The sequence below is a fragment of the Gekko japonicus genome, unplaced genomic scaffold (assembly GCF_001447785.1).
Source record: "Gekko japonicus isolate JY-2015 unplaced genomic scaffold, Gekko_japonicus_V1.1 scaffold555, whole genome shotgun sequence".
Taxonomy (NCBI): Eukaryota; Metazoa; Chordata; class Lepidosauria; order Squamata; family Gekkonidae; genus Gekko; species Gekko japonicus.
In genome coordinates, this window is record NW_015161420.1 from 38,892 (window position 1) to 54,252 (window position 15,361).

General features: G+C 43.7%; 1 protein-coding gene across 1 annotated transcript in view; it reads right to left on the reverse strand.

Moving 5' to 3' along the window:
- Nucleotides 1-3,022: 3,022 nt before the first annotated feature.
- ATP6V1C1 (ATPase, H+ transporting, lysosomal 42kDa, V1 subunit C1) overlaps nucleotides 3,023-15,361 on the reverse strand; it is a 52,628-nt gene continuing 40,289 nt past the window's right edge. The window contains exon 13 of the mRNA XM_015428134.1: nucleotides 3,023-3,363. Coding sequence (XP_015283620.1) covers nucleotides 3,023-3,363 — 341 coding nt within the window. The remainder of the gene's footprint in view (nucleotides 3,364-15,361) is intronic.

Genomic DNA, 15,361 nt, shown 5'->3' on the forward strand with positions numbered 1-15,361 from the left:
AACGATGTTGTTGGGTACCTAGATGATACAGATCTTCATCCCCCCAAATTGGCTCAGCGCTCTATTACGATACTGTTATATGCTGATGATACTGTTATTCTTTCTAGAACCCCAATTGGATTGAGAAGGGCAATTAAGAAGTTTGCTTGCTATTGCAGTGAGCAGGAGCTGGTTATAAATTATACAAAGACAAAGGTGATGGCCTTTGGCAAGAGACCCAAACTAAGGAAGTGGAGGGTAAACGGGCGGAACCTCGAACAGGTAGCTAGTTTTCGCTATCTGGGCATGATCATCCAAGCCTCTGGATCTAGGACTGCCCATAGCCAGGCAGCTGCTTGCTCGGGTGAAAAATCCTCTCATGGCATTCTTAAGTTTTTCCGCTCCCAAGGGGGCTATTTTGTACCACCAGCTTTAAAACTTTACAAGGCCAAAACACTTGCCCAGATGCTCTACGGAACGCTGCTTGGAGCGCCTCCATCTAGCGATGCTCCTTTGGAGCTAGGCCAATCCTTTGGAGCTAGCCCGTTATTTGAAGAGGCTCGTACTAAACTTATTGATCCCCTTCTGGCAGGCACTTTGGATCAGGACAAGGTGGAGAACTTGTTTCTTAACCTTGAACACACAGCGCTCCATCAGATTGCGAAATTTTGTTCCTTGGTGGTAGAAGCGCATCAGCATGATGGTTGGCACTCGGGTTAGGACTGTTGATTTTAACTCGTACCGTTCCCTTTGGTAATATGTTTTATTCTTTTATACTATACTGTGTTTTATGGCAGCGTACTTTTAGTTTGGTTTTAATGAACGTAGCGTTTATAATGTTAGCTCTTTTTACCTTGCTGAATTTTGGAAATTTTACTATTTGGCCATTCTAATTTATTTTTTCTGGTTTTATATTGCTGGCTAATCGCTGTTACAATAAAATTCATTCATTCCTCCCACCTAAGAAATGCTTAGGAGAAAAATTAAACTGTTAAAAAGCGAGTTACTAGGATTGTAGAAAAGATTTAGGTGTTTTTTTTTAAAGAGAAACATAACAGAAATGGGTAGGAATGGGCACGAGCCAAAAAAATCTGGTTTGAGGTTCAGGGTGGACCCAAAACCAAGCCAAAATTCCCAGTTTCTTCCCCCCACTTCCAAGCAGGGAGAAGTGAAACCAATGTGTTTAATGGCTTGCAGCCATTTAAACCTAAGCTGATAGGCAGACCTTCCCTTCTGTTAGGTTTAAATGGATGGAAGCAGGGGGAAGTGAAACCCTCTGATGAAATGTCTTGCAGCCATTTAAATCTAATAGCTGGAAGGATGTACCTGTCAGGCTGAAATGGCTTGCAGCCATTTAAATCTAACAGGCCAGCTGTGGACTCATGCCACTCAGCTGTTAGGTTTAAATGGGTCAAAAAGCCATTGGTTCGGAGGCTCCGAATTGGCCCAAATTCATGCCAAATTTTGGCTTGTGAGCCAATTCATGCCCATCCCTAGAAATGGGTACATATAATGGCCCCAGTTAATTAGCACCAAAACAAAATTATGACTTCCCAGCTATGAGATAGTCAGTACCTACTGACTATGTCTCCACACCCAAAGTCAACATATTAACTGTGATGTGAAAAATTAAGAGAACCATTATAACAAAGAGGAAGAGTAGTAGTAGACTGGATTTATACCCTGCCCTTCACTAACCGAAGGAGTCTAAGAACAGCTTACAATCTCCTTTCCCTTCCCCTCCCCACAACAGACACCCTGTGAGGTAGGTGGGGCTGAGAGAGCTCTTTTGAGAACTGCTCCTGAGAGAACAGCTCTAAAGGATCTTGTAACTGACCCAAGGTCACACCAGCAGCTGGATGTGGAGGAGTGGGGAATCAAACCCGGTTATCCCAGACTCCTAACCACTACACCAAACTGGCTCCCTAACCACTATACCAAAAGACCCAGCTGATAGGCCACAGAACAATAGCATTGTGTAAGAACCCTTCCAGTCACTTAGGCCCAAACTAGATGATACGTTTTTCCATGAACTGAGCTGGGGTATTTGCCATATGATGCAAATAACACTCTCCTTGACTGTTTCAGGTCAGGAAAACATTGCAGGGATTAATTTGAAGCCCCTCCCTCCATGTCTGCTACACTCACAATCTGAATTTGACCCCTGTGGCACTTTGGGAACCTAATTCCCAGCAGCTGGTGTCTGATTGTGAGAAGATCAGAGATGGGTTGGAGGGACCACATCCCATCCTCATGGCAAAACATATTGTCTACTTTGGCTCAAAGGCTCCTTTATTTATTAGGCTGCAAACCTTAGTTGATACATTCTTGTGATTAATCAAATGAAAATCTTGTGAGCAATTTAAAAAGCCCCATGTGTAGCAGTGGGTTGACACAGGGACCTTTGGGGGACTGAGAACATCTAAGAAGATTGGCCAGCAGGGGTGGGGGCTAGAGGGGCAATGAGGGAGTTTGACAGAAGGACTGATAGGCCAAGTGTGGCCAGGAGTTCTGATGGCTGGGTGAGGGTAGTGGCAGTGGTACATGGAAAAGGCACATCCTCGGGGCTTAGGCAGGACTGGGGCCCACAGAGCTGGGGGACAGGACCATGAATTTTGTGGGCATTCCTTTAATATATATATTAGGGGATGCGGCTCCTAAACCTTTAAAAGTTAGACTGGATTTTGATAAGAAGTGCAAAGGAAAGAAATAAGCAAAATAGAGTAACTTTGAAAGTCTTTGAAAAAGCAATATATATATATATATAAAAAAAAATATATATATATATATATATAGCTTTTTCTATTCTACAAACCTACAGGGTCAAGGGAAGGGAACAACCTAAAAGTACGAGTAGCAAGGGTCATTAATACATAAAGATATTCCCTGTTACTCAAATAGTAATACATGAGAGTGAATACTATGAAAATATAAAAGTATAAAGTGAGAAAACACAACCTTGCTTGGCAAAAGTGTGTGTTTCTTAGCTTTAAGATAACTAGTTTATAATAAACATCAGACTTTCAAAGTTACTCTATTTTGCTTATTTCTTTCCTTTGCACTTCTTATCAAAATCCAGTCTAACTTTTAAAGGTTTAGGAGCCGCATCCCCTAATTCTGCTTCCAGGTCAGAGGATTCTGCCAAGCTATTTGCGGCATTGTCAGAACTTCCCCTCTTTCTATATTCTTCTTCTGCCTCTTTATTGTCTTCCACTTTCTCAGATCCGTCACTCGCTTTCTGTTGTTGCTTCAGGAATATTTTCTCTTTAGAAACAAAGTCAGTCTTTTCTTTTTTCCCATTGTAGTGGAAGGCCTTCCAGTAATATCCATCTGTATGGAGTGGTATGATTTTGCAAAAAGTCTCTGTATTGTCTCCTTCTTTTCCTGATCTCAAATGGAACATTTTTAAGTCTTTGATTTTTTCTGACAATTCCGTTTGTTGCTTTCAAAATTAAGTCTCTCATTGACCTTTTTGAGAATTTCGCGTATACTTCCCCGGGTAGCTTGGTTTTTTAAATAAATTCTGGATAAGTACGATATACCATATCCATATCGCTTTGTATCACTTCCGCTGTTAAGCCTACCACGGGAGCGAGCTCTTCACTTAAAATCTCTTTCAGGTTCTCTCCTTTCTGCTCCGGAATGTTTTGAAATCTCAGGACATACGCTGATTTTTCCATTTGAAGTAGTAGCAATTGTTGACTCTCAGAGATTTTTTCTTTTCCCACTACCTCCAGTCTTTGTTCAAAGTCTTTGGACTTAACGTCAACTTTTTTCAGCTTCTTAGTTAACTTCTCTGTTTTTGCTGAAGTTTTTTTGAGCTCCTTTTGCAACGTATCAAACTTGTCATTGAGGTTGGTCATCTGGTCCAGTAGAGGGCGCAAAGCTGCAGCAATCATTTTAGGAAATCTATGGTTACTTCCGGTTTAGTAACCGAAGACGATGTGCTGGCAGTTCCTGTTGTCAGTTTCGATTTTGCCGCTATTCTTTCTGCTCGCTGTGTCATTGTTTATAGTTGGCAAAAAAATTTCAAAAGTTTCTGAAGGTCTGGTAATGAATGCTTTCTTGCTAATCCAGAACACACTCAGTCAAAATCCGCTCCCTTAAAGACGCCCTCTCGGTCCCTGCTTTAAACTCAGGTTTTTTTCGGGATCGGGGTTCCCCTCCCCCTTCCGTTTGTTTGGGATTTGGGGGCGGCTTTACTCTCGGGATTTAGGCGGTTGCTCGCTAACTCATGAGTTCACTCTCATTTTTACTTGCATTTGTTTATGATGTAGAGAAGATCGTTTCATTCGGATCACTTGCGCGCTCGGGCCGGTATGCGCCTCTAGGTGCCATTGCTGGCTCTGTGCCACGAGGACCTATTGGGGCAAAAAGGAGCCTCAATCCCTTGGCTTCTGCCTCGGGGGAGGCACCTCACGTGCCCCATGCTGCGAACCCCCTATAAGGGGTTGCGGGGGTCCAAGATCAACTTGGACCCCCCCCCATCAGCATGTTTGCAGACCACTCACATCAGAGCAATGATGGAGCGCACCCGCCTGCAAGTCGCCAAAAACCGGAAGTCCCTGCTTGATGATTTCCTGAAGACCTATGGAAGTTGGTATCCTGCTTGTAACTGGGTAGTCCTAGACTAAGAGAGACAGAAGGCAAAGGAAAACTGAGGCAACAGTGGCGGCGGCAACTACGCTGCAGACAGAGTACAGGAAATCTGAGCAACCTCATTGCAAATTATACCGTGGCTGACTGGCAATCAAACATGGAGTTTGGACTACTTACTGTGAGTCTCTTCATTGGTTGTAGACTCCCGACCCACACCCATCTTATTGCAGCCATAGGCTGCACACCCTGCCACCCCTCAAAAGGCTTCCATCATGCCATCGATACTGAGCTGGCTAGCAGGTAATACACATTATTAGTTGCCTCTTTTCCTGCCAGCATGTCAGGTTCTGGGCCGTGTCTCAGCTTGGAATACCAGCTGCTGATCAGTTAAAGGAAGCAAACTGCTACACACATTTTGTAATTTACTCAGAATTATAAACAATTTAAACATCCATTTAATTCCTGCAAGTTGAAAAACGTTTATCATTACTATAGTTTGTTTTAGTCCACAGCGTGTTTTATTATTCTTATTTATTTCTTTACTCCGTCTTAACACACTTGAATAATCTGTATCTGAAAACCTAAATTGAGTTTAAAAGCTTTGTCACGATGATTCTGAAAAGAATTGATTCTTATTTTGATAATTGCAGGAACAGAAAATTTGAAGAACAATCTTTCCTATCTCAAACTGAACCCAGGGTTTCTCTGTTATTGCTAATAAAAGGTGTCACAATGTTTTCAAAATGCCTCCCATGACTGGGAAGGGAAGAAATCTTAGGATATTGTAAGCAAAGGTTGCTCTGCAAAAGACATGGATTGGATTTGTCAATATTTTGAGTTAGTTGTGTACACATCCCTGACTCACTTGAGTTGTTGAGGAGTGGCTGCTTGCTGCTGCCTGATGGTGTGAAATGGAGAAAATGAACGACACTGTTATTACATAAAACCATCTCCCACCCACTGAGCTGACTCACCAGAGCGTCACTTGAATAGGTTTTTGCATCAGTATCAAAACATGACACCATAATCCTTTCTTTCCTTTCCCAGAAGACAATTTGCTTTTGCTCCTTAGTTCACTGTGGGATAATTGTAACAAACGCTCAACCCTCCGGCCAAACGTTTGTGTTCAAGGAACAGGTTGCACAGCAAAAGTACAAAGTACTTAAGGGAATCTAAAAACCCCTCAAGCATGAGGTAGTCTGCCACCAGGTCTTTTAGTGGCTCCCAACAGCTCTGGAATAAAACACCAAACTTCCAGACTGGCTATGGAACTTAATACACAAGGTCAGCCCTGCAGAGTAGACTACAGACTGAGCTCACAGACAAAGGATACTTGTAGCAGTGGTCTATGGTCTAAGACAATGGATTTAGCCTTTGAGGTTCAAAGAGCACAAATACCATGACAGAGTAAAAAATATAATTTGTTTATTAGGGTGCAAACTTATGTAAAAACAAGACTTTAGACAGTGCAGGAAAATAATAACCTCTAAGCTTCACCAGCATAGCTAATACTTACAAAGGAATTGCAAAGTTACCTTCCCAAGGTTCAAAGAGTTGCCATAGTCCAAGATAACATGATGTTCAAAGAGTTGCCATAGTCCAAGATAACATGATGTTTCAAACCATAGCCCATCCAGGCAAGATCAAAACCAAGGATACCAGTTGCTAGGTTGCTTCAGACTATTGACCACGCAAGGTCCCAACATAGTCTCAAAGCAGCAGCATTCTACATAATGAAACCTTATTTTATAGAAAAAAGGGGTCTGTGACCAGTCTAGGCCCTTGACCAGTCATAGGCCAGAGACGTGATGTAACTTTCTCCTTGTTACTAAGGCAATTTACATCCCATAATACCTAGGGCAGGAGAATTGAAATCTATACTGCAGCTAAGGGCCAATTACTCCAACACACAGGTGCTGATAATTCCATCACTCTAGGTAAAGGTAAAGGTTCCCTTGCTTGAAAGCCAGTCCAGTCCGACTCTAGGGTTGCGGTGCTCATCTCCGTTTCAAAGCCGAAGAGCCAGCGCTGTCCGAAGACGTTTCCATGGTCATGTGGCCGGCATGACTAAACGCCAAGGCGCACGGAACGCTGTTCCCTTCCCACCGAAGTGGTACCTATTTATCTACTTGCAATTTCTTGCTTTAGAACTGCTAGGTCGGCAGGAGCTGGAACTAGAGACGGGAGCTCACTCCGTCATGTGGCAACTCGGGTCTCGAACTGCTGAACTACTGACCTTCCACAGCCTGCAGTTCAGTGACTTAACCACTTGAGCCACCGCAGCTCCATCACTCTGGAATGTGCCTAATTGGGCTAGTTGCTTCCCGGGCTGTTACGAGAGGTACCATCCAACTGTAAACAATCTCTCAAGGCCACAGTGCCTCTTCGTTATCTGTATCTCTAGGGAAAGTATTCATGCAAACCCTTATCCACCTGCTTGGCCACTTGGGCATGCTACTGAGCAACATGCCTGTGAGGCTGGCTTTGGACATCCCACAAGAGACAGAGAGAGGCTGGATTTTACCCAAAGTGGTGACAGCGACAGTAAAGGAGGGCAAAAGAGTGACTAGTCTTGTCCCACGATGTGACAGAGACCATGACATTTAGCATGCAAAATTCCATTACTTAGTAATGCCCTTGTTTTTATTAAAATAATGATACGGATATACACAGAGAAAGAGCACCAAGATATTGCACCCTAAATATATCTCTGCCAGTTTTTTTTTGGGGGGGGGGGAGAGAAGGAAGAAAGAAAATAGAGCAACCACTAATCTTGCTACAAGACAGTGGAATGAGGCATTGATAGAGAAATTAACTCTTCATTTACAAGGCACAAAAAGATGCTCCCAGCCTTGACACACTTCCGGTGATGTCAGGGTGTGTGGCCTTCTGTCACTTCCGGTGATGTCAGGGGGCGTGGCATATGCAAATAAGTTATGCTAATGAGTTATGCTAATGAGCTCCGGCAGCTCTTTTTCTACAACAAGACCCCTGCCCAGCCTTATAAACTGGAAAATGGTAAATGTACTAGATTTTTAAAGAAGAGTGATCACACAACCAGTTTAACACTTTCATGTCCTGCAGGTTATTTAGAAGTTTATAGCAATGATACCAGGATGGTAAGCACAGAACAGAATCTGTTGTTTGCTCAGTAGCAGCTTGCTTTATCTGCTAAGTATGTGGTGGCAGAGATCAATAATAGAACCAGGCAGTAAGATCTTCCCCCCTCCCTCAAATAAGTATATGAATGAGCATCAGTTAAGAAGTATTTTCCCCTGTAACTGAATGTCATCTTTGCATAGTAGAAACAGATTACTGAATAGATTATTACGAATACTCAGTCTGGAAAATGTGATTTAGTTGTTCATTTTATACATGGAGAAGCAGAAAGGGGGGAAAGAAGTAATCATTACCTGAACATCTGCTTCTTAGAATGTTGATATATTTCCAGTAGCTCATCATTTAATAAGATGAATTAAGCTGGAGGTTTTGGACAAGAAATTGAATCAGTATTAGATAGTGTTGCCAACGTCCTGGTAAGGCCTGGAGATCTTCTGGAATTACTACTGGTTTCCAGGCTACAGAAATCAGTTCCCCTGGAGCAAATGACTTCTTTGGAGGATGAGCTCTATCACATTATACCCCGCTGAGGTCCCTCCCCTGCACAAACCCTGCCCTCCCTAGGTTTCATCCACAAATCTCCAGGGATTTTCCAACTGGTAGTCAGCAGCCCTAGACTTTCAGAATAGCTGTTCCATAGGTTTTAACAATAAGCACTTCAGTTCGCAAATGTGGTAAACAAAACTAACAGGATTTGAGATGGTTTAGGCTGTAATCCTACAAACTGCTAGTGGTTGCTTGAACATTCACACGAAGCTGCCTTAATACAGTCTCGCTTTAAATTTCAGTGCTGCCCTTGGAAGCTGAGTCAGGCCATTGGTCTATCATTAGGGTTGCCAGCTCCAGGTTAGGAAATACCTTGAGATTTTGAGGGTGGAGTTTGAGGTAGGCGGGGTTTGAGGAGGGGAGGGACTTCAATGGGGTATAATCAGGGGTCATTTGGGGGGGACGCGGGGGGACGCCATCCCCCTGGGTGAGGTGCGGGAGGGCGGGGCCTGGAGCTCCCTGCTGGTGCCCGCTGGAGGTCGCCGCCGGCTGTGGGGAGGACACACTTCCGGTGATGTCAGGGGGTGTGGCATATGATAATGAGTTATGCTAATGACTCCCCCTACCTCTTTTTCTACGAAATGACCCCTGGGTATAATTGAAAGAAAGAAGAGATTGGATTATACCCCGCCCTTCCCTCAGAGTGGCTTACAATCTCCTTTCCCTTCCCCTTCCCACAACAGACACCCTGTGAGGTAGGTGGGGCTGAGAGAGCTCTTTCACGAACTGTTCTTTCAAGAACAACTCTGACAGAACTATGGCTTGCCCAAGGTCATCCGGCAGCTGCATGTGGAGGAGTGGGGAATCAAACCCAGTTCTCCCAGATTAGAGTCCGCACACTTAACCACTATACCAAACTGGAGTACACCTTCCAAAGTGGCCATTCTCCAGGTGAACTGATCTATGTCACCTGGAGATCAATTGTAATATCAGGAGATCTCCAGCCACCACATGGAGGTTGGCGAAGCTATCTATCATGCTCATTTTTTTTCTCCTGTGACTGGCAGTGGTTTCCCAGGATCTAAGACAAAAGAGTCTCAAGTGTACACAAGCTTATGTGGCAATACGTGTCTTTTAGGTGTTGTAGGGGTCTTGTTTTTGTTGACACAAACTTAACATGACTATTCCATTGGAACCCATTTATGTTCAGCTGAATTAAATGGTGGGCTTTTGTTCTTTTGCTTTTTATTACAGAGAACAGTCAATGTGCCTGATGATTTACAGAGCACAAAAAGGCAAGTCCCTGCCCCATGGAGCTTGCAGTCTAAAATTTGGGATGAGGAAGGTGACAGAGAGGGAGGGGAAGATGGAGCCAGGGAAAAACTGGGGAAGAATGTGTTCCTTCCAATGACATGTGCATGGGCTTAGCTCCTGTAAGGGAGGGAGACGAAGGGGTTGTGCAAAAGTATACAGGTTTTTCCTGTTCCGTGGATCATCAGGAAAACATCATCCCATTTACAAAAGATTTTGTACTTCATGATTAAGAACATAAGGAAGAAGCAAGCCTGCGCCTTATTCAGGAAGGCACTGCAGAGCATTGGGTCCACTGCAGTAAAAGCCCTGCTCTTCACAACTAACTGATATGTCCTGACCTGTTGAATTTAGGGTTGTCAACTGCTGTGAGGAAAAATGTCCTTTCACTTTAATAGAGGCTTAATGTGTAGAAATGGACTGTTGAAGCTTTTTGTGGCTTGGAGGTAAATATCATCACCTGATAATGTCCCATTAATCCTCTATTAAAGGGACAGGACATTTCTCTTCAGCCCAGTTGGAAACCTCGTTCATAATTTAGAGGCGTGTGTGTGTGTGTGTGTGTGAAGTGCCATCAAGTCGCAGCCGACTCATGTCAACCCTAGCAAGGGTCTTTCGAGGCAAGTGAGAAGCAGATGTGGTTTGCCATTGACTTCCTCTGCAGAGCCTTCCTTGGTGGTCTCCCTTCCAAGTACCGACCCTACTTAGCTTCCAAGATCCCAAAGGCAACATTAAACTTGCTTAATATGACAGAAAATAAAATATATTTGGTTTGGATGAGTCTGGTGTCCTTAATATTTGGGCTGGCTCCTAGGTCCAAAGAAAATTTGTCAAGGCCTGCTTTAGAACCATCTTGTCCTCTGGGAGAAGGTCAATGTAGTGTGACATCCTGTCCCAGAGGAACATCTGGTGTCTTTCCATTGTGGCTTGATAGCCTGATACCCTATATGTCAGAGTTTAGGAAGAACAGACCTTACAGCCTATGACATCTGATATGTGGTCCTCTCTATCAAAGCCAAGAGGTTGCTGACCACTGCCTGGATTGCATAGGGTCCACTACAAGGGGTTGAGTGTATAAACAGGAAGGAACAATCTTCCCGATGAAGCCTGTACATTGACTTGATCTTATGCTCTGGGGCAGGGGGTAGATGCAAGGTTATTCCAACCAAGGGCTTTTGAATAATTCAAAGAAGGCTTGCAGTACCTCGAAGATGATAGGCCCCGGGGAGTAGTTGTGTGACACCCTAAGGGCTGGATCCAATGGCTTCAGAACCAAACAGTCTCTATATCACATTTTGGTCATTTTGTTGTGTCTTCTCTGAGTACAGTGTCCAGTCCTCATTGGGGAAGATTACAGCAGGATCACCAACAGTGTCATCTGGTGACAGGACCAAGGGCAAATAGGACCCAATATCCAAATGGGTAGAGTAGGCCTCATCTGAGCAGAGACGTGATTTATGGGGACATAAAGCAGTGACAGGATCAGATCTGATAATGTTGTCTGTTGTATGGGACAGCATAAAGAGGTATTATAGAGTGATTATAGCCTTCCTCCTATTGCATGCTATATGCTGCCAATGCATATTATGGGCATAGTGGGAGTGATATGAGGGCCTCAGAACCAAGGAGCAACAAGGAGGAGAATTACTTGAAAAGGAACCATAGGCATAGATGGCAAGAAGCCATGACTCACAAGTAGGGTGTCTGACTGCAGCTGAAGGACATTAGGGTTGCCATTCTCCAGGTGGTGGCTGGAGATCTCCCAGAATTACAAGTGGTCTCCAGGTTACAACTATCAGTTCCCCTGGAGAAAAATTGCTGCTTTGGAAGGTGGACTCTATGGCAGTATACCCCACTGAGGTCCCTCCCCAGGCTCCAGATCGGTGTAGTGGTTAAGAGCGGTGGACTCTAATCTGGAGAACTGGGTTTGATTTCCCACTCCTCCACATGCAGCTGCTGGGTGACCTTGGGTCATTCAAAGTTCTCTGAGAGCTGTTCTCTCAAGAGCAGTTCTCTCAGAGTGTTCTCAGCCCCACCTACCTCACAGGGTGTCTGTTTTAGGAATGGGAAGGGAAGGAGTTTGTAAGCTGCTCTGAGACTCCAAGTGAAAAGTGGGGTATAAATCCAATCTCTTCTTCTTTTCTTCTTCTCTTCAAAATCTCCAGGAGTTTCCCAATCCAGAGCTGGCAACCCTACTACCAGTGAAGTTATTTCTGCATCCAGCCCCCTTCAGAGTGTACCACACTATCAGTGGGCCTCAAATGGGGAGGAGTCTGTGGTGGTGGAAGAGCCGGTTCTGACAGTTCCGAGGGAGCTTTCTGGAAAGCCTGCCCACTTTGTGGAGTAGAAAGGATGGCAGATTTGTCAGGATGCCTCAGCTTTGTCTTGGACTCAGGCCTGTAGCTACAACGGGGCATTTGGGGCCCTGCCCCCTTAATTAAAAGCTCCACCCCACAAACAGCCATGCCAGAAACCTTATTTTTGAAGAAAGACCCCTGCTGTCTGTGCCGCTGCTTGCCCTCGGGCGTCCCTCTCCCTCCCACCATGGAATTGGGGGCGGGGGCATCATGAGACCTGGAAAAAGACAGCTCAGGGGGCATTTAAATGCCTTTTGAGTTCCTTTCCACAGGGCAAGAAAGCTTAGAAGGGCACTCAAGAGTGGCACCTTCAATACATCTCTAACAGTCCCCCAGAAAAGCTTTCTTGCCCTGTGGAAGGGCACTCAAAAGGCATTTAAATGTCTTCTGAAGGCAATTAAATGCCCTCTGAGCTGATTCCCCCCCCCTCCCGGATCTGATGCGCTCACTGCCCTGTCCCTTGAAAGGAAGGGCTGGAAACAGGCTCAGAGCAACCCCCTCTAAAGACAGGCATTCAGATTAATTCAATTAACTGTAATTTAACTGCCACCTTAAAAATTTAAATCCTCCCCAAAAAACTAAAAAATCCTGGCTACGGGCCTGCTTGGCCTTCTTGGCTGTTGGTTCTAAGTGACTCCTGTAGGTCTTCTATAGGAGTGGAGGATGAGAGTTATGCAGGGCTATTTTGGGGCAGGAACACACAGGAACGGAGTTCCGGCTGGCTCCCAAGTTGGCCACACCCAGCAGGAACTCATTAGCATAATAGGCCACACCCAACAGCAGAAACTCATGAGGATTGGCTACATTAGGGGTCTGTGGCTTAACATGCAAAGGAGTTCCTGCTACAAAAAAAAGCCCTGGGTTTTGACAACAAACAAGGTAAACATAATAACAAGCAAAAGGTGGGTGTGGCTGGATAACCACACTTCTGGTAACATGGGGGTGTGGCCTAATGTGCTAATGAGCTGTGCTGGCAGGGGTGTGGCCTAATATGCTAATGAATTTCTAGTGTTGGGTGTGGCCTATTATGCTAATGAGTTCCTGCTGGGCTTTTTCTACAAAAAGAGCCCTGGTATGGACTGACTTTATCAACTTCTCAGTGCCTTGCAAGTTCTCAACAGATGGTACAGTATTTGCTCAAGCTTTTCTTTGTGTAAAAAAGGATGGAGAAAAGAAACTGCATCTTAGCAACTGGCTTTAATTAAAAACTGTGATAGATTTCCATTGCAAGCCACTTGGAGAGCCAAGCTGATCAAAGAACAGGGAAATAAATTAAAAAGTAAATAAATATTGAATCACTGTCCGCACAGAAGAATATAACTTATAAGTTATACATTTGCAGGTTTATTCGGTCAGCAGAGATTTTTGGCATTAAAACAGGCCTGATCTTTTACATTTCTCCCAGGTTTCAGTAATGTCCCAGTAATGTCCCAGTAATGTCCCACATTTAACAAGCAATTCAGCAGATATGAACAGTCAAGCAACCTTGGCCGTCATTTCAAAAGGTCCGTCTGCACCATGCTCCTGAGATGGATTGGGCCCCAGAGCACTTGAGAACATGAGATGCGATGTTGGAGAACTGTCTGTAAAACAGGTTAGAAAACCTTCACCTGAGTCTTGGCAGATGTAATGTCTAGTTTGGCCCTTAGGACAGTGTAATTCTCTTAGTCAACTATTTGTCCTCCTCCACACCTGTCACTAGAAGACAAATCATTTGGATGGCTGTCATCATCCTTTCAAGCTGCAAGTGCTACACAATTATTTGTCAAACCAAGGGCATCAGAAGACCAGTAAGCTTTGGGGGATTTGATGCAAAGGACATTTCCTTCTCAAATACACACAAGGGGGTGCCTGTTTAAGTGCCCCTCATTTGTGAGGAACAGACTACCTCTCAACAAATTTCCAGTGTTTCTTCAAAAGTTTAAAAGGTTACAGTAAGGAATGAGTAGGAAGAGCTTTGTAAAGCCAGTCACCTAATTTGTTTGGGTAGGAAGCATTTTAGAAATGGAACAAATGCAGTCTGGTTCTCCTCTATCTTGAGGGGTACTTGAGGCAGACACCACAGTACCAGGAATACATTTGCAGACAGAAGAGGACAACAAATCCAAGCTTGCCAGGGCAGTCCGTCAGGTTGGGTTGATGGATTTAGAAAGGTGTTTAACCCTGCTTGCGATTGCTCCACCAGCCTTAAGAACATAAGAGAAGCCAATGTTGGATCAGGCCAATGGCCCATCTAGTCCAACACTCTGTCACACAGTGGCCAAAAATACCAGGTGCCATCAGGATATCCACCAGTGGGCCCAGGACACTAGAAGCCCTCCCACTGTTGCTCCCCCCAGCCCCAGGAATACAGAGTCTTGGTTTAGCTCATATCTATACCTGTGTTCCCTCTAAGCTGAGTTAGTATGAGCTAGCTCACAGTTTTTTAGCCTCCAGCTCACACATTTTTGTCTTCGCTCAGGAAGGATGGCTCCAGAGCAAACTAATTTATGCAGTAGCCAAATACCTCGTTCACAATTTTAATGCTAGTAGCTGAACAAAAACAATAAAAAAGATCACAAAGTAGAATTTTTGCTCATAAGACTCCACAGCTTAGAGGGAGCATTGGTCTATACCATATTAGCCAGCAGCTCTCCTACTGTGTGGATTTTTTTTTTTAATTTATGCAGTAGCCAAATACCTCGTTCACAATTTTAATGCTAGTAGCTGAACAAAAACAATAAAAAAGATCACAAAGTAGAATTTTTGCTCATAAGACTCCACAGCTTAGAGGGAGCATTGGTCTATACCATATTAGCCAGCAGCTCTCCTACTGTGTGGATTTTTTTTTTTTAAAGCATTTTTATTAAGTTTCAACACCCTACCAAGATATACGTATTTCCATACAAACAATAACATATATTTAAACATGTAGATATCCACCACCACCCCTCACCCCCCCCACCAATTCCGCCACTTTCTCTATGTTTCTCATAACTGTATAACACAACTCAATTTCAGAACTCCAAGTTTTCCCTTCTATACCATTTGCAAAATAGAAACTTACAGTTACACACATCCTATAATAATAAGAACTTTCCAATTTCCCTCATTCTCCTTTCACTTGTCATTAAATTCATTAGTTCTGAACAATCTGTGAGTAAACTATTTTGTCCTTCCATCCTTTCATTTTCAGAGAGCCTCTAATTATCAAAGCCCAAAAATCTGTCATAAAAAATAATATATCAAAATAGCCTCGCATTCATCCCCACTCTAATTACTTCATTTGATGCTTCTCTTTATCTTATACATAAACAGATATCTCAGTTCATTTTTCTAATTATCATACTTAAATCAGTTTAGGCCGACACATAAACCCCTACATATTAACACTAAATACTTCATTCCCCCGAAATATTTCCATAAACATTTTTTAAGGGCAAAAGTATAGTTGTCAATACCCAGATACACATCTTAAATACCCAGAACTATATCAAAAACAATAATATGTCAAAATCACTATCACACCC